Source organism: Theropithecus gelada, chromosome 1 (genome assembly GCF_003255815.1).
Source record: "Theropithecus gelada isolate Dixy chromosome 1, Tgel_1.0, whole genome shotgun sequence".
Taxonomy (NCBI): Eukaryota; Metazoa; Chordata; class Mammalia; order Primates; family Cercopithecidae; genus Theropithecus; species Theropithecus gelada.
In genome coordinates this window covers 170,449,273-170,468,487 of record NC_037668.1, presented here as the reverse complement: position 1 = coordinate 170,468,487, position 19,215 = coordinate 170,449,273, and the positions used below count along the sequence as shown (strand labels likewise).

The window sequence follows — 19,215 nt, the reverse complement described above, 5'->3', positions numbered from 1 at the left end:
CTTAATTCACTTAACAGAACGACCTCCAGTTCTATCTATGTTGCTGCAAATGACAAAATTTCATTCTTTTTTTATTGCTGAATAGGAGAAATACAGAATAGCACCCTAAGTATATAGTAGTATATATACTTCATTTTAAAAAATCCATTTATCTTTTAATGGACATGTAGGTTGATTCCAAGTTTTTGCTACTTTGAATAATGCTGCAGTAAACATAGGAGTGCAGATATTTTCGACATACTGATTTAATGTCCTTCCTATGTATACATACATAATAAGTGGGATCGCTAGGTCCTATGCTGAGAGTGGACTGTTGACCTCAATTACTATTCTTTTGGACTCTAGCTCTTCCTTTAGATATAGTAATATTTGCTTTATATAGTTTGGTACTCTGGTCTTGGGTACACTTATATTTAGAATTGTTATATCCTCTGGTTGAATTGACCACTTTATTATTATATAATGACCTTCTTAGTCTCTCTTTACTGTTTGTGACTTAAGGCCTCTTTTATTTGATATAGGTATAGCTATTCCTGCTAACTTTTGGTTTCCTTTTCCACTCCTTCAGTTTCAGTCTATGTGTCTTTACTGGTAAAGGGAGTTTCCTGTAGGCAGCATACAGATGGGTTATATTTTTTATCTATTCGTGCAGTCTACATATTTTAAGTGGGGAATTTAATTGATTTACATTCAAGATTATTCTTGATAGGTAAGGAATAATTTCTATCATTTTGCTAATTGTTTTCTGGTTGCTTTGTACATCCTTTGTGCTTTACTTTCTCTCTTATTATGTGTGTATCATGAGGTTGGGTGGTTTAAGATAATGGTAATGTTTGAATCCCTTCTCTTTCTCATTTGTGTATCGGTTGTGTCTATGGGTTTTATACTTTGCTGTGTTTTCATGATAGTAGATACTGTCCCTTTACTTCCAGATGTAGAACTGACAAGCATTTTTTAAATATGATCAGCTTAGTAGTGATGAATGTCCTGGTTTTGTTTTGTTTTGTTTTGTTTTGTTTTTGGTCTGGAAAAGACTTTATTTCTCCTTCATTTTCAAAGAAAACCTTTGCTGAACATAGTGTTTTGGTTCACTTTTTTTTTTTTCTTTTAAGACTTTTAATGTATCATCTAATTCCCTCCTGGCCTGTAAGATTTCTGCTGGGATATCAGCTGTTAGACCAATTGGGATTTCCTTATGTGACTTGAAGTTTTTGCTTCCTTTTTTAGAGAATTCTCTGTTTACTTTTGACAGTTTGAGCATAATTTGCCTTAAAGAAGACCTCTTTAGATTGAATCTATTTGGAAATCTTTAGACTTCCTGTGTCTGGATGCCCATATTGCTCTGAAGACTTGGAAATTTGCCAGCTATTATTTCATTAAATATATTTTCTATGACCTTGCTCATCTGATCTTCTGGAACTCCTAAATTTAAATATTTGGTTGCTTTATAGTGGTCATATGTTATGTAGGCTTTATTCGCTCTTTTTATTTACTGACTACATTATTTTAAAAGGCTTGTTTTTAAGTTTAGAAATTCTTTCTTCTTCTTGATCTAATCCATTGTTGAAACTCTAAATTTGTTTTTTTCTCTTTATTGAAATCTACAGTTCCAGAATTTCTGCTTGTTTTTTTCAATGACATATATTCTCTTTGTTAAATTTCTCACTGAGATCATGAATCCTTTTTCTGGTATTTTACCTGTGTTGTTTCTCTGTGTTATCTTGTATCTCACTGAGTTTCTTTAACATCATTATTTTGAATCCTTTTTCGGGCATTACAGACATTTTCTTTTCTTTGAGGTCTGTTACTGGTGAATTATTGTGTTCATTTGGAGGTGTCATGTTTCTTTGTTTTTTCATGGTTTTTATGTCCTTACATTGATATCTGTGCATCTGGTGTAACAGTCACTTTCTCCACTTTCATAGATGGGTTTTCAGAAAAATACATTTTTCTAGGTATTTATAGTGTTGCTTAGTTAGGACGCTTTGGCTTTGATTATGTCCTATCCTCAGGCCCCCAGATGATGTGTGTGGGTGTCTGTGGTGGTGGAAAGGGCAGGTGGATGGATGCTCAGGCTCCTGGAAAGCATGCTGAGGAACCAGTGGCAGTTGCCAGAGCAGACATGTTCACAAACTCTTGGACAATCATATGGGTGTTTAAAGCAACTGTTTAAATTTTCTTCTATGGCCTCTCCCCCAACAAGTCATTCTAATACATCCATTGCATCTTGTCGTATACTTGTTTACAAAGTGTCAACGTCTTTCTGTTACAAAGAAAGTAAAGGTCAAACTATTTAGCTCATCAACTTCAATCTCTCCTAAACCTAATCCACTCGTTTTAACCAATCTCTAAATCTGCTTTTCAATTCTATCAAGTTACTCCAGAATCAGGACATTGTTGAATGTAAATCTTTCTGGTTGCTTTATCTTTAGTGTCTGTTTGTGGCTCTTTACCTAATTAAATACAACCATCAAGATATTATTTGAATTTCACTTTAATTTGTCCCCCAAATTTATAATATTGGCCTATATAATCTCCCTATAGCTGACCTTAGATTATATTTTTTAATTACCAAGCTTTTGGTAATTATATACTTCTTTAAGTTTTTAAATGGCTAATTTAAATCTTATCCATGCTATCAAATTGTAACTAATGGACCTACTTTTCATTTATTTTATTTTCACTGTTATAGAAAATAATTCATTTGGTATATAATAAAAAAGTACAAACTTTTTGAATAACTTTTTGCATTTCGGAAACATAGCCTATCCTTATTTAACACTGCATATTGCTTACTTTCTATTAACTCCATATTCTCCAAAAAATTCATATCTAAGAGAATATATGATTCTCTTAAAGGTAAACTTCTATAAGTTAAGGCAATTTGATGAATATATATGTCATATTCAAAATGCTATAAATGGACATTTTCTTTAACTCCATCAGTTTTCTTATGCTTATTTTTATTGATATCACTCTCTAAGTCCCATAGGTTTTGAAATAATTTTATTTCTCCCATATTTGGTAGGCATCACTCAGATCCAGTGAATTGCCAAGATCCATAGTTTTCTTTTTTCTTTTTTTTTTTTTGAGTTTAAATGCATTTTATTTTTAGACAACCTACATGACATGTTTTTCTTAAAAACAATGCCTCCACTCCAAATAAATCACGGTCAAAATAAATGAAGAGCTCAAGATGACATCAGTCCCATTTGTCTTTTAAGTCTTGGTGTTGTGTAGATGACAAGCAGAAGCCAGTTATGATGACAGGTGATAGATCCAAAGTAATTGCCAAATTTGTTAATATTTTTCCATTTCTAAACCATCCTTAAAGAAAATCATATATGGGGTCACACCATCCTCACGGTAGTCCAATAGAGCAACCATGCCATCTGGATTCATGTTTTCACCGATAAAGAACTGGTAGTTTTTGAAATTAGCAAGGATGTGCTTGATTTGTTCTGCAGCCCCTGTCATAAAAGGTTTTACTCTTTCTGGTCTCTGTTCTTCAAGTTTGCCTTTGATTGATTTCATGTAATCTTTGATGTACTTCTTGTAGGCTTCTTTTGTGAAACTTGTTTCCTGCAGGTGATGGTTCATGACAATATCGACACCAGTGATTACTGTGCTTTCGGTACCTTCGCCCTCTGGGCCTTCAGCGGAGGCATTTCCACCAATGAGCGAGTCATCAATGTTACCTTCTGTCCTACTGACCATCTTCCTCTCCACCTCCAGGCACAGCCCGTCCGCGATCTCCCGGATCTTGTAGATGTCGGAGAACATCTCATCGTGGCTGATGAGGTCCCGGTAGATAATCATGATGGCGACTGAAGGGAGACGACGGCGCTAGCTTAGCAGAAGCCCGAAACTCAGAGCGAGCGTGGTGCAGCCGGAGCGGCGCTGGGGGGAGCGGGGAGCGGGCGGAAAAGCGATCCTGATTTGTTTTCCCCTACATAAATTACAATACAATGCTCATTTGTCTTTGTTTGAATACCATACACTTACTCTAAGCTATACTCAAATATTCATAGTTAGTGCTATCTAAATGCGTATTCTAATCCATATATCAAACTCATTTCTGACTATAATTTAGACTGTTGAACATTTGTTTCTGTTTTGAAGCTATTCCTTGTGGTCCAATCAGATTTGAATTAATTCAGTATTTAATTTTACATATGTGTTAAATCATGATAATGGCATTTAGCATTCCACATGCCCCTGCTTTTAACCTAGTATATTTTATTGCCTAAATAATATTTTGTGAACAATCACAAAATCTCAGTGACATACCATAATAAATATTTATTTTACTCACAAATGTATGGTTTGATCTAGGCATAGCTAATCTCTTATTTATGCATCTACAGGTAGATATATATATATATATAAACATATAAAATATATATAACATATATTGATTTTACTTATGTGGTTTAATGATAATAAATTAAATCATTCAGTATTATGGTTATTAAAATAAACTTTACTTATTTAATCAGAAATATCTTTATAGATGACTTGTCTTTGCATTCAAATAAAAATATTCCAATGTACAAACATATTATTATATCCCATTTTATCACCAGCAACCAAATTATCTGTTGGGATTCAACACCCTATATCTACTGAAATTTAAGCAACTACATATTTTGGCTTCATTTATACTTTATCTTATCTACCACTAAGAACCCTATCTAACATGCCAACATGAACTTTAAAAACCTCACCTTCAGCCAAGGACTCAGTGCATCCTCACAAAATACCCTGATTTCAGTTGGTGAAATTTCTAAAAGGCAATCTGCAGTGGCCATTATCTCTCTAATAGTTTTATTGGAAAATTAGGTAATGTTGGCTGTTTTAAGTAGTGTTTGTCATTTTCACATTTTTTTTAAAAAAATTATTCATATAGGCTTGACAGGAAAAATATTGTTTGTTTAAAAATTGATGAAATGGTACTTTTAACTTATTTTTCTTTTCATCCTTCTAATATATCTTTCAATCAGTTCTTCTGGCTAGACTTATTTTAAATTTTTGCCATCTTGTTGAATGTCCTAACTTCAGGCCTCACAAAAGTTAAATCTTCTTATCTAAGACATCCATGAAGAAAATTTAGGAGCAAGAAATTTGCAGGTCTTCTCATGGGATTACAAAAATAAGAAAATAAAATTCTCAATGTAATTCTAGTCTACTTTATTCACATAAGTCATTGCCCATGGGTTGAATACATAGCAATTATAGAAAAATAACGTATTAAATGTGTAAACTGCACAATTCCACTCTGATTCTCACAGAGTATAAAAAAATCACCTCAAAATGATAGTTGTCCTAATGATGTGAATTATTTGCATGTCTTTTTGTTGAATTACAGTTCATTTCATTTGGTATTCTAGCTATTTTGATTACATGTCTATTTTGTAGTAGAAATACATAAGGACTTAGCCATGATTGATAAAATAAAGGCATATATTAAGTATCTCTCAAATGTGTTATAAACATGAACTTATTAGGTCTCAAAATTTCTTATTCAATCAAATAGGACCATAAGCAGTTTACTGTAATATAAATTTTTGAAAACAATTTTTAAGGTATGAATGTTATCTCATTAATGTATGGAGATATATACAAATTAATAAATATGTTAATATTTACAATTATACAAAATATAAAATAGCAACGCATTGCTTATTGTGAATATTACTTTTACATTCAAATAAAATGTGATAGCTAAAAACATTTTCTTATTTTTAGTTAAGATTTTGAGAAAATAGTGATACAGATATTTAGAAAGTTGTTGTAAAATGCAAACAATTGGCTGATTAGACAATTATTGTATACTGCATTCAGGGCAGAGAAAGGCAATTGAAAAAGAAAGATACTTTTGGTCAAATCAATCTTAGCAAGTGATCCATGGCAAAAAATGAGGCAAAAATCCATCTCTTTTGAGAAAACAGTAAAAAATATTGTCCCTGTTGTTCCAGAAGCAACAGGGGTAGAAATAGTGAGTACTCAAACCCAAAGCAGATAGATTAACTTAGTCAATAAAAGCCTAAAAGACCAGCAAGTAACAATAGCAAAAAATGATTATTTCTGTCTTGAGAAACAATATGTTATGAAGTTCCTCTTAGGTATAGCTTTATTTCCACACCATAGTTTTCTATGTTGTGGAAGCTAAACTATGCTATAAAAAATATCAAGTCCAAATAAGAAAATGTTTGACTTTCTGAATGATAAATACAAAATTCATTTAAGACATTCTCTATGTAAACAAAGGGATAAATGAATTTCAACAAGTAATAATAATGAAAAAGTATGAGTTCTTTCAGAGGATAATGTAAAGGTGACCTCCTAAACAATAGATACCACTGCTATGGACTTCTATATTGCAGAGGGTACAATTACCAAACTAATCATTGCAATTGTTTCACATTCGGCTAGACTACCTCCTCGGTAACAGCTTGTATTTTTATTTTAATATGCTGTGAGGTCCAGTTTTATGTTATATCTTATCAAAGCGTCTTTTATAAAAACAAGTAAAAAGATTGAAGACTACTGAGACAACAAACATGGACAATGAAAGCCCCAGGTAAACAATCTACTACTGACAAAGGCATTTAGTCATATAATCTTTCAGTAGCAGTTTCATTAATATTATATGGATTAGAACTACAGCACATTTATCATTCTTATCTAAGTCAAGTTTTTATGTTTTAAATCAAAATTTGAATCCAATAATGCCATTTTTTATTATCAAAAAGCTGATGTTTTTGAGCCATATAATATGATATACATATTTTAGTCATTATGTTACTGCATCCTTATATCAGTTTTATGAAGTTATTCCTAAAATTACATGTTTTTTTTTTTTTTGTGTGTGTGTGTGTGTGTGTGTGTGTGTGAAGAACATGATGCACAGAGAGGTTATTTATCTTGCCTAAAGTAACATTTTTTATTAAATAGACAAGCCAAAATTTAAACCTAGGATATCTCCAGAGTCTCTCCTTATTCAGTATTTATTATCACACAAAATACTGACCAGTTTCTCACTGTTTTGAATTTGGGAGTAGTCCTGTAACTTGGTTAATGAATTTGTATATAAGTGGCACATGGCACTTCTAATTAAAAGCTATAAAAGCTAACCCATAGTCATGCATTGTCCTCTCTTTCCATGACACTGATAATATTCTAGATGCAGGTCATCAGCCAGTCTGCATTCCCACAGGACATTTAGAGTAGAATTTGCACCAACCTGAGATGAACTCATAAAATAAAACATTCATGATTGTGCACAACTATGATGATTTATTGTTGGTTACTACAAGATAATTGAGCATGTCTCAACTGATACATCTCATAACTACTATACTATTTCACTTTTTAGTATATAGTATTTTTATACCTGGTACCAAATCACATTCTAGATTTTATAATTTGATATTTCTATCAGATAAAGAGGCTGCTTATTTTTATTGGAAAAAAATACCACAAATTATTCATCAATGTTAACTGGGATAAATGTCCAGATTCTTTTCTTGATCTACTGTTCAAAAATAGATAAACTAAAATAAATTGAGCTAATCCGGAAAAGACAGTGTAATGTAACACAGAAAAAAAAGGGTTGCAACAACCCAAAACAATCAGATTAGGCTTTATAGCTGAACCTCAGGAACAACTGGCTCATTCTTGCCTCTCATTGTATATCAACTTGGTTTTCCTTCATCTGTACACGTATTACCTGTAAGCATTATGATTTCCAAGCCTGGGGAGATACTGGCTTGCTTTAACATATTTAGTTTTAAAAACTCCTCAGAAAGGCTCTGGGTTGGATCAGGTGTATAACTCTGGACTACTCAATTGTGTTATTGAGGATGGAGTACTCTGGATGACAGACCCTACTTAAAGTCCGCCTCCCTCCAAAACACACACAGAACAGCTCTCTGGGCCCAGATAGGTGGATCTACAAAAAAACACTGCAGCATTCACAGTAGTCATGTAAGTACAACTGAAATCCTGAATTCCAAGTAGTCAGATCCTAAAGCAAATACTTCACAATGGATAAATGCATCAAAGAGTAATTTTACAATAATTTTTAGTAATTTAGAAGTTTTTTCATTATGATACGTAATGATCATTTAAAAGATTATCTTAAAATTTTATCATTTTAAATGATAATAATCTTATCATTTAAAAGGTTATCTTTAAAAGATTATCCAATATAATTGGAACTCCCTGATTTTATTTCTTAAATAGACAATTACTGCAATTATGACTAGTATTTCATTAAATTTTAAATCTCCACTTTGCCTTTACTAAACGAGCTTCAGTATTTCATGGTTGCAATTTTTGCAGTTAGCAATATCTTTCCAGACCCTACATTCAACAAAGATTTAACTTGGGTCTTTGACACAATTCTGGACAAAATGATGTAAGTTACTAGGAGAAACTTGAAAACACCCAAACAAGTATATATTTTGCATAGACTCTAGTATTTTGAAAATTTTATTGCCGGGCGCGGTGGCTCAAGCCTGTAATCCCAGCTCTTTGGGAGGCCGAGACGGGCGGATCACAAGGTCAGGAGATCGAGACCATCCTGGCTAACCCGGTGAAACCCCGTCTCTACTAAAAAATACAAAAAAAAAAAACTAGCTGGGCGAGGTGGCGGGCGCCTGTAGTCCCAGCTACTTGGGAGGCTGAGCCAGGAGAATGGCGTGAGCCCGGGAGGCGGAGCTTGCAGTGAGCTGAGGTCTGGCCACTGTACTCCAGCCTGGGTGACAGAGCAAGACTCCGTCTCAAAAAAAAAAAAAAAAAAAAGAAAATTTTATTATATTCCTTACTGCAATGTGTATACAGAACCTGGAGAGGATGAAGGACTTCGATACTTTGAGAATGAAGTAATTATATTGCCTATAATTCTATGCAACAAAATTATAATGGAAACCTACCCCAAGAAACAAAAAGTTTAACCTCAACGTATTAGTCCATTTTCATGCTGCTGATAAAGGCACACCTGAGACTGGGCAATTTACAAAAGAAAGACGTTTAATTGGACTTACAGTTCCACGTGGCTGAGGAAGTCTCACAATCATGGCAGAAGGCAAGGAGCAGCAAGTCATGTCTTACATGGATGGCTGCAGACAAAGAAAGAGAGAGCTTGTGTGGGGGAACTTCTCTTTTAAAAACCGTCAGATCTTGTGAGACTTATTCATTATCAGGAGAACAGCACAGGAAATACTTGTCCCCATGTTTCAATTACCTCTCACCGGGTCCCTCCCACAACATGTAGGAATTCAAGACGAGATTTCGATGGAGACATAGACAACAATATCACTCAGTACTAGTCCAGACCTGCCTACTCACTTCAACAATATAACTCAGTACTAGTCCAAACCTGCCTACTCACCTCAAGAGACTTTTAGTTAAATAAGACACATAAATACCAACATGTTTAAGTCACATTTTTACTTACAGCCCAATGAATATCCAGCTGAAACAGTTGCTTAGGTGGAGAATATGTCACATTAAATTACAAATGTGTTTCTCTTTTTTCCAAGAAAAGCAGTCTTAAAAACATGTCCGTTACTATATCTACAGGTGATTATCTGTCTTTTTCTTTGAGTTTATAATTCTCCAGCTGACATTTTTTTCTTTAGTGTCATCATAATCCCAATGTAGATGTTCTATAGTCATTAAACTAAGTGTTACATTTAACACATCCTAATACACACAACACAAAAAAGGGATAACAAAATAATTATGTTACAAATTTCCATTTAAGAAAAGGATAAACAGAAAAGAACAGAGAGTGGGCACAACTCCATAGCATGTAGTATATTGTACTAGAGTGGAAATAGCAGGGTCTTTAATCTACAATGTAAAGTCAATGCCATCATTAGAAATCTGCCTGGCCTTTGTAATTCTCTCTGACTGAATATTTTTTGTCCTTTTCTTCCATGTTTATGTCCAAAAGGAACATAAAGGAGGACTTTGCTTTTTAGAGCTCTGTAACTAAGAGTAAGCCTTTTATTTTTTCCACAGTCACAAAAACTGGGTTATATTCAGAGACAGAAAAATCATAGATTCCTGCTTGACAGCTTTCTGTGTCAATAATTTTTTAAAATTTACTGGCTACTGGTAAATTTTATTTCAAATAATTTAGAACTAGTAAATGGAATAACAGGAGTTATCCATTTATATTTTGAATATAGACTTTTAAAAAATGCTCCACCGTTATCAACAGACATGCCCATTTTACCCCAAGCAGTGAGTAAATTTGTTTGCTAGTCCAGTCTGAGAACAAAAGCTCTTAATATTTTAAAATGAGAGCTAGGTTATAGCAGAATGGGCAGAGTGTAAAACTAAATTGACAGAATAAGAGAATTCTCACCGTCTTCTGTCCTACTTTAATGTAGTTAATTGTCATTTATAGTGACCTAATTTTGAGATCCAAATTCTGAGTTATTAAGGACTCTGTGCATCATACATAGTATAAACACTAATCAAAGATAGTTTTCTGAAAAATGAAGTGTAGGTTTTTGTAAGAACATCTAATAAGGATGTCTACTCAGGTGCTACTAGATTCAGAGTTCAAGTAATATTATTAGAGGTTTAACTCTCTATTTTATGTTTGCACTTGCCACTCCTTGCCTTGAGTTTGATTACAGATTCTCTCAAATTGGATGGAAATGTGGCTGCCATCAGCTTTGCATTCCTCTCAATAAAGAATTTCAAACCTAAAACAGAATTTATCATTTGCAATGTCCATCTATGCATTCATTCCAAGAAAGACTTGTATTATCTTTTCTTGTATTGTCTATCTACCCTGTAAAGGGGATTGTGAAGAGCATAATTTATGACCTGTCCAAACTGCAAGCATTGGTGTCTCTGTAGGTGAGATCCTCAGAAAGGATAGGGAACACAGAGTTTCTTTAAGTAACAAAAAATAGATCAAGTCATCACTGGAATAAGGAAGAATACCAAGGACTTCAGGCTACATATCTATCATACTACTGGCTTGTAATCCATTATGTAATCATGAGGAAATTATAATAGTGTTATCTAGATATCTATTTCATTTTTATTGCAGCTAACAATACAGCATTTGGTATAATCTCACAGGAGATTTGTGTAATAAATCTAATAAAGCTATGATGATTATCAGCCCTCCCAAATATTAGTAACAATAAGTTATGCTTAAGATATAAACTATTAGGTATTAGAATAAATAGTAGATTTAATTAAGAAGCAGGAAAAGTGATTAAAGTGAAATATTTACCTTAGAGAATTTGAAAGCTAAACATTGCTAATTCAAGAGGATTAGTTCAAATTTTGTTTTAATTATTTTATAATAGTGAGAAGTGCTGTGATAGTCACAAATAGCCAAATTACATAGAACTGGAGGGAAATTTTTACAGCATAGAGGCAAAAACTCTGGGATGAAAATCAGGGGACATACTTTTTCATCATGGCTTTGTCACTGACATGTTTATCTATCCGATTATGACTAGAACTCTCTCTCCCCCAATACATTTTACTTTGAAAAATGACAAATCAACAGCAATAATAATTTAAAAACTACAAAGAAGTTATAGATACTGTTCAATTTGGCTCAACAACATATATACATATGTATACACACACACATATAAATTGTCTTCTTTCTTTGCATGTGTGTATATTGCCAACGTTCTTTTTACTAAGTCATTTAAAAATGAGTTGCAGACATCCTGACTGCACTCTCACCACTTCAATATTTATCTCCTAAGAACAAGGATTTTCTTCTAACTACTAATATCGATTCAGTTATAACATACCATCCTTAACAAAATGTCCTAGTTTTAGCCTGTGGCTCGGGGTGCTGCATGAACAGAAGCCATTGAGTAGACTATTTTGGACTCACCAGAGTTAGGCATTTTGCATATGCACATGTATCTGCAGGTGAGCCCACGAGCTTTCTGACTTGGTCCCTTCTCTTCAGGGTCTTAGGAACTGAAGGAACGTGCATTGTATCCCATTCTTTAACCTTTTAGAAAATGCTCTGAAGATCTTCTAGAAAGATCTATCACATATTTACAAGCTGAGGTTTTTGGCAGTGTTTAGTTCATTGGTTTGGTGTGGTGTCAAGGATGAAAACAGTACTTTATAAAATGAGTGTGTTGTGGGTGAGAGGATAAAGATGATATAGAAAAAACACTGTGTGGGTGACTTGATACCTAATTTTTATACAGATATATCTGTATTTCAGTATTTTCAACAGTGATTTAAAAAAATCTGCAAATCTGTGTACCTCAGATGAATCCACAACCTGCCCATTCTTTAGAAGGAAAACTCCTATCTCTTTTCCTTGTTTTCTCTACCCCACAAACTTTCACTGTAGTGGCTCTTGAGGTATTTCACTTACATCTCTCCTCAAGAAACAACTTGCTATAAAACTTCAAAGAGAATGTTAAGCTACAGCTTCTATATATTAGAGTCTTCCGGGTTAAGCTAAGGTCATGTTCTCAAATATTTTTATAAATTTCCTGATCATGTCTTAGCATAGTGGCATGTTTCTCTCTAAACTAATAACCTTGTGATAATTTTTGAATATTTATATTGCTTGCACAAATATATAATTTTACAATAACTGAAATTTCATCTCTCCTAATTATTAATTGTTTAAAGAGGATAATTCCAGATAACAGAGATTATGCAATGATCTGAAGGCAATTATTTAACAATTTAATGGTCTCTTACCATTTCTGCCCCATGTAAGTCATCTCTAGTGGTTGATCTTTGTTCCAGAGTTCCTAGAATTGACCAGGAGTTTATTATGCCTGTGTTATTGCTTGGAAGCTTTTCCTTTCCAATCCTGCTTCCTCTCTCTTTTAACTATACAAGTGTTACTCTTCAATAAATCTTCTGCACTCCTAAATTTATCTCATAGTCTGTGACCCACGAGGCCTAAACACACACACACACACACACACACACACAAATGTGTACACTGTCAGCTGTACATATATGAATTCTAGACTTGATGTGTATGGTAGATAAGTTTGTACGTCATTAGAACTATTCATTCAACCTCTAATGTAGTTATATTGTACCTTTTTATTATTATAAATACATAAATATTGTCATCTAAGCATACACTAAACCTAATTGCTTGGGGCTTTTGTATACATGGTTTTGTACTGTCTGGAATAAATATGTACGTTATACTACATATAACTTTCATCATAATTTTTCTACATGGCTAATTTTATCTCATAATCTATAATTTCTATTTATTTTTTACCTGGAAAGATCTCTCCTAGTGCTTCCTATTTATTAGCTCAAGACTCTGACCAAATTTAATAAAGTTCATAGAAATAGCCCTCCTTTAATATTATAAACTTATTAGAAGAAATGTTTTAATTTTCACAGACTTTACCAAAGTAATCCATCATTTTTGTTATTTTCTGATTAAAACTGCAGTAACCAGCTCATAGTATATAGTGATCACTTACAATTGCAGGCTGCATTAAGAACAAATATTTAATATACTGGGTCCAGTTACAAAGCACACTAAACTTACATATGCTAATAATTTATGTATGTTTGTTCAACTGGCTTTTAAATTATTTCATAGTCTCTTTTTTCTGGAATTTTGTTCATTAAAGTTTAATAAAATTAGGAGGAATGAGACTTCAGGATTTATGAAATTATTTATTTATACTAATAATATAAATATAAATATACTATATCAAAATGGTGTATCTGTATTTCAGTATTTAATAGTTAATATAATATATTATAAATATTATACTTATAATTATTATACTAATAATATAAATATTCAAAAATTATCACAATTGTATCTGTTTTGAGACAAACGTGTCATATTTTAATTGTCATGTATATATGCTTACATACTAGAACATTCTGTAATGCTGAAAGTCAAGGATATATATGCATGTGCCTATATATGTACATATCTATATGTAGGTATATATATAATGTGTATATATACATATATACACACATATAGAGCCTTTACTTCATCCTATTTATGTGCTTTATAAAGATAAAGAATATAGTATGTGAGTTCTGCTATTAGTGGTTTCTACTTGAAAAAAATGGGTGTAAGAAATTATTTTGCTGGAAAATTACTCATTATGGTTTTGTTCAAAATATAGAGAATGTAAAAATAACAATACACCACAGCTTTAGAAGTAGAGGATTCATTGAGTAAATTGTGATACAATTCTGAGAAAAAAATATGTCTGTAGAAACTTGAAATTTTGTCATAGCTATATTTTAACATAGTCTATGAACAGTAGGCATAGGTATGTCATTCCATTCTCTGTTTTTCTCATACATATGCACACACAAACACACACTCATACAACACAAAGTGAATATTGACAAAATATTGCAATTTTTAATATAAAAATTGTAATAGCATTCATCAATGTGAACTGAATAAGGTGTGATATTTCATATACGTTCATAAGAATTCCTTTTTAAATTGATTTTTGTTTTTGTTTGAAAAGATTTAACACACACATAAGATAATATAATAAATATCTGTCTCAAGAATTAATTCATTGTATTGAGGTAGGAGAAAGCAGAACTCGATTCCAGAGGCAGGGCTCAGGCACCTGATCAGATTGAGAACTAGTTAAAACAGGGCCAGGGCAGAAGTAGCTTTTCAATCAGGCACTACCACCAATATACGCACCAATATACCCTGTCGGTTTACCATTGCCATCTCAACACCCGTAAGTTAACAACCCTTTTCTATGGCAGTGACCCACCTGATGATGCAAAAGTTGCTACCCCATCCCTTCCCAGATATTTCTCATAAATCGCCCTTTAACCTGCATGTTATTAAAAATGAGTAGAAATATGACTGCAAAACTGTCCTAAGCAGCTACTGTCTGCCTATGGGGTGGCCTTTCTCTGCAGTAGCCACTTCAGTAATGCTGTTGTCTACCTCCGGGTTACCCTCAAATTCTTTTCCTGAGCAAAACCAAGAACCTTCAAAGGTTGAGCCTCACTTTGGTGCTTACTGCTCTGCATCAGTATCATTTAGTTTCCAATATTTACTATAAGACTAGAAATCTCGGCCGGGCGCGGTGGCTCAAGCCTGTAATCCCAGCACTTTGGGAGGCTGAGACGGGCGGATCACGAGGTCAGGAGATCGAAACCATCAGGCTAACACGGTGAAACCCCGTCTCTATTAAAAAATACAAAAAGCTAGCCGGGCGAGGTGGCGGGCGCCTGTAGTCCCAGCTACTCGGGAGGCTGAGGCAGGAGAATGGCGTAAACCCGGAAGGCGGAGCTTGCAGTGAGCTGAGATCCGGCCACTGCACTCCAGCGCGGGCGGCAGAGCGAGACTGCGTCTCAAAAAAACAAAACAAAACAAAACAAAACAAAACAAAACAAAACAAAAAAAGAATAGAAATCACAGTCAGTTAAAATATAGATACATAGCTCCTTGGAAGTGCAATAGACCCAAAATATTCTATGGTAACCAGAGGATGAAGGGGACACTTTGAAGTTTCTAGAACCAAAATCTGACAGAAGTGGCTGGAAGTTCATTTCTCATGAATTAAAAACTAAAATTTCTTTAATAAAAGCAGGCTCAAAAAGATCCTGCTGCCTTTGTGAGTATATGCTAAAACTTCTACTCCCAATACCAGGGATGTGGCTGCCATGAAGCTGTTGCCTGGGCTGTATGGTGAGAACTGAATGGATCTTCCTTCTGGGTCATAAAGTGACTCTGTAACATCACTATGAAGGGCAACTTAAGCCTGCACTCCAACACCTGATTTTGAGCTAGGAGGCCAGTGGGCCAGGTACAACCCACTCAACTTGAGGATTTCTCTCAACTTGAAGCATTTTTGAAGCTGGAGAAAGGTTTTCTCAAGACTTCTTGAAGATTTCTCTCCACTTGAAGACGTTAAAATGAGCAGAAGGAAAAACATAATATCATGAAGCTCTCAATCAGATAAACTTGCAGATTTCAATTTCACAGTTAATGAGAAAAACTGAGTCATGAAAATACAAGATTTATAAGAAATACAAAGATGGGGTCCACGTGCTGAGATAGAGTCTCTTTTCTAGGGAGAGAGAAAGGGATTACACAAATGGGTCCCTATGATACTCGTGACATTGCAGTTTTGAGCTCTATCTTATTTTTTGTACGTGATCCAAGGATACAACAATCCTGCATGGCAAAATTAAATTTCTCTTTCTTCTCAATGAGACTCAGTCTGTTACTTCTAATCAAATAGGTCAAAACAAAACCTAAAGGAAATAAAAATAGTAAAATAATTAAAAACGACAGTAAAATATAACAAAAACAATATGTGGATATATTTCCAATAAAACATTCAACCCAATGATATATTTAGCTTGCCCTTTATACATAATTTTAGATATGACTTATGTTCTCCAAAACTTAAAAGGAAAAAATGTAGAAAAGCAACACATAGTAATGAACCTGTTAAGTTAGTTAGGAAACAGAAGCTATAAAATAATTCTGGACAAAAAGTAACTTGAATTTATAAGATAATATTGCAAAAGTTTCAGTGTCACTGATTATTTATAAAATATATTCTACAGAATGAAATAACTAATGAAATTACATTTTGTTTAAATTTGAGGAGGCAAGAAATGTGCATCATGATACAGTATACACTATAGAAATTGCACATTCTGCAATAAAATTAGGCCATAATTTCTGCTTCATAATTATTATCAATATATCAAGATCTGTGAGAATTACAAACATGTGCATAGTTAGCCATCCTGGATTTAATTAAATATGTTTCATACATTATGCATTTAGGAATGCATACATTTAGGAAAACAACATACACAAAAAAGTTTCATATAATAAAACACAGTTTAAGGCAGTATAGTAAAATTTTCTTCCTGATGTGTTTTGTTACAAAATAAGAGGTACCATTAGCAGTAACCCAAACTATGAATAATGTATATGTTAATGTATTGGTATGTTTGTAAATAAGCTCATTCATATGTCAGGAGACATCTCTGCAAAGCATCGTGCCTGGAATCGTTTTGCATATTATTAAATATCTTTAATTTTAATTTATAAAAAAAGTGAGTAATGCTTCACACAAAGTGCTTTTCTCTTGCAATTAAAATATTACTTTTTCTCAGAAGTGATAAACATGGGTCAACATAAGCATGTGCATTATATTATAATTAAACATCATTCGATTAACACAATTAAAATGTAAAAAAAAAGTCACTGAGAAAAGTGACTACAAATTATATAAAACATAAATAACATATCATTGGCATGTGTATAATAAGAAAATAAGACTTTCATCTGGATCTCCACAGAACAGACATTTTCTGCACTAATAGAGGAAAGAAATCTTATGATCTATTTGTATGCAGTTCTGCAGAATATTTAATGTCAAATTCCCTAAACAGTGAGTACTCAGGGAATTTTGAAGAGACTCTCATTCTATAGTCATCTTTTTTCAGATTGTTTCTTACATAATCTTACTTGCTCAGTATTATCTCTACAAATGAAGAAAAAGCAAGTAGCAACAAGTATTGCACTTCTCTCTGTGGGGTAGCAAATACAATAGTAAGAAAATAAATTGCCTTCACTGTGCTATCTTTTGATGTACTGCTTAATGGTAGGTGGCCCTCCTCTGATCATCAGTTGAATGCCTTCAGGAACAGTTTGTGGCAGTTCAGAAGACAGACTCCTAGGAATTCTATAATTGGAGCAGAATACAAGAGCTCTAAGTGTGTTACCCTGAGGAAAGCGTGCGAGGACTGGAGTAGTCAGGGTCTATTTATTAAAGTGAACAAAAAAATCTGAGACATAACCCAGAGTGATCATTTCCTAATACATTGTCCTCTTAAGTACACCATATCATTGTATGTACATAAAGTTAGACAGGCACTTTTTATGGTGAGGCTATTATGATCTGCATTTTATAATTCATTTATTTTTCATAAGGTTGTAAACAAGTTTACTCAATGATATGTGTATAGACGAAGCTGAGAACCACCCTTTAGGTACTCTTGAATACTATTTGCTTTTTTTTCTTAATTTTACTTCAGATCTTCTTTTTCCTCCATAACCCTTAAGCATCTTTGCAACTCACAGATTTCAGAAAATTAATGGGGAAGATACAAAAGTAGTATAAAGGATTAACATTTTCACTCCCAGCATATAAAATATTGATTATCATCTGTTTTTAGTAGGCTCTCTACTAAGAATTTTAAAAACATTATTTTACTCAATTTGAACATCCTTTTTTTAGTTTGAGAAAACTGGGGTAGATATAAAATTGTCCAGCTAGCAATTGCCAAAATCTGGCTGTGAAACTTAATAGATCTGATTATAGGATTTATATTCTTGTCACATTAAACAAATTATTTAAAGAATGCAATATTTCAATATGTATCACTAAAATGGGATAATTGAGTACATACATATTTAAACCACATATTTATATTCATATATATACATATGTGTATATTCATATATAAGTATATATGTAAATTGTACTCACAGTAAAAAAAAATTAATTTTCTTCCACTTTAAGAAAAAATTGAATTATAATATTTTTTGAATTTTTAATATTTTTGAATTTGACTATACTTATTATAGTCAAATTCAAAGACAATAAATCTGTGCTGATTAATTGCTTGTTCCTTGCTTTCTCTGAAAGGAAGCTCAAACCCTCTATTATTACCTAACCACTGATTAAAAAATAAATTGTGGTATGCTCTTTGTGTGGTTTTATTTGGTGTATAATGTGTAACAATAACTTATTTAACTTAAAAAATATTTGAATTTTTATTTTCTTCTTATATTCCCTTTGGAAATGTGATATCAATTTATTTTGCATTATTGCATTTTAGAAAAAAAATACATAGGAGAGTATATTTGGGAACTAGAGGTTGGCATTAAATTCTTAGATATGACACCAAAAATATAATTTATTTTATTTTATTTTATTTTTATTATTATTATTTTTTGAGATGGAGTCTTGCTCTGTTGCCCAGGCTGGAGTTCAGTGGCGTGATCTCAGTTCACTGCAAACTCCGCCTCCCAGGTTCATGCCATTCTCCTGCCTCAGCCTCCTGAGTAGCTGGGACTACAGGCACCCACCACCACGCCTGGCTAATTTTTTGTATTTTTAGTAGAGACCGGGTTTCACCGTGTTAGCCAGGATGGTCTCGATCTCCTGGCCTTGT

At 33.2% G+C, this 19,215-nt stretch overlaps 1 protein-coding gene across 2 annotated transcripts; it reads right to left on the bottom strand.

Moving 5' to 3' along the window:
- Positions 1–3,077: 3,077 nt before the first annotated feature.
- LOC112620690 (translationally-controlled tumor protein-like) lies at positions 3,078–3,931 on the bottom strand. 2 transcript variants are annotated; one of them, XM_025379466.1, is made up of 2 exons: positions 3,699–3,929; positions 3,078–3,638 (listed from the first exon to the last, which is right to left on the bottom strand). In XM_025379466.1, the coding sequence occupies exons 1-2, from the start codon at positions 3,817–3,819 to the stop codon at positions 3,301–3,303; spliced, it is 459 nt and encodes a 152-aa protein (XP_025235251.1). In that variant the 5' UTR covers positions 3,820–3,929; the 3' UTR covers positions 3,078–3,300. The 2 variants fall into 2 exon arrangements, with proteins under 2 accessions (XP_025235251.1, XP_025235243.1); XM_025379458.1 differs by having other exon boundaries at positions 3,078–3,931.
- Between the last annotated feature and the right edge of the window lie 15,284 nt (positions 3,932–19,215).

Coding starts and splice junctions, on each gene's coding strand:
- LOC112620690 (XM_025379458.1), bottom strand. CDS start 3,819: ATGATTATCTACCGGGACCTCATCAGCCACGATGAGATGTTCTCCGAC.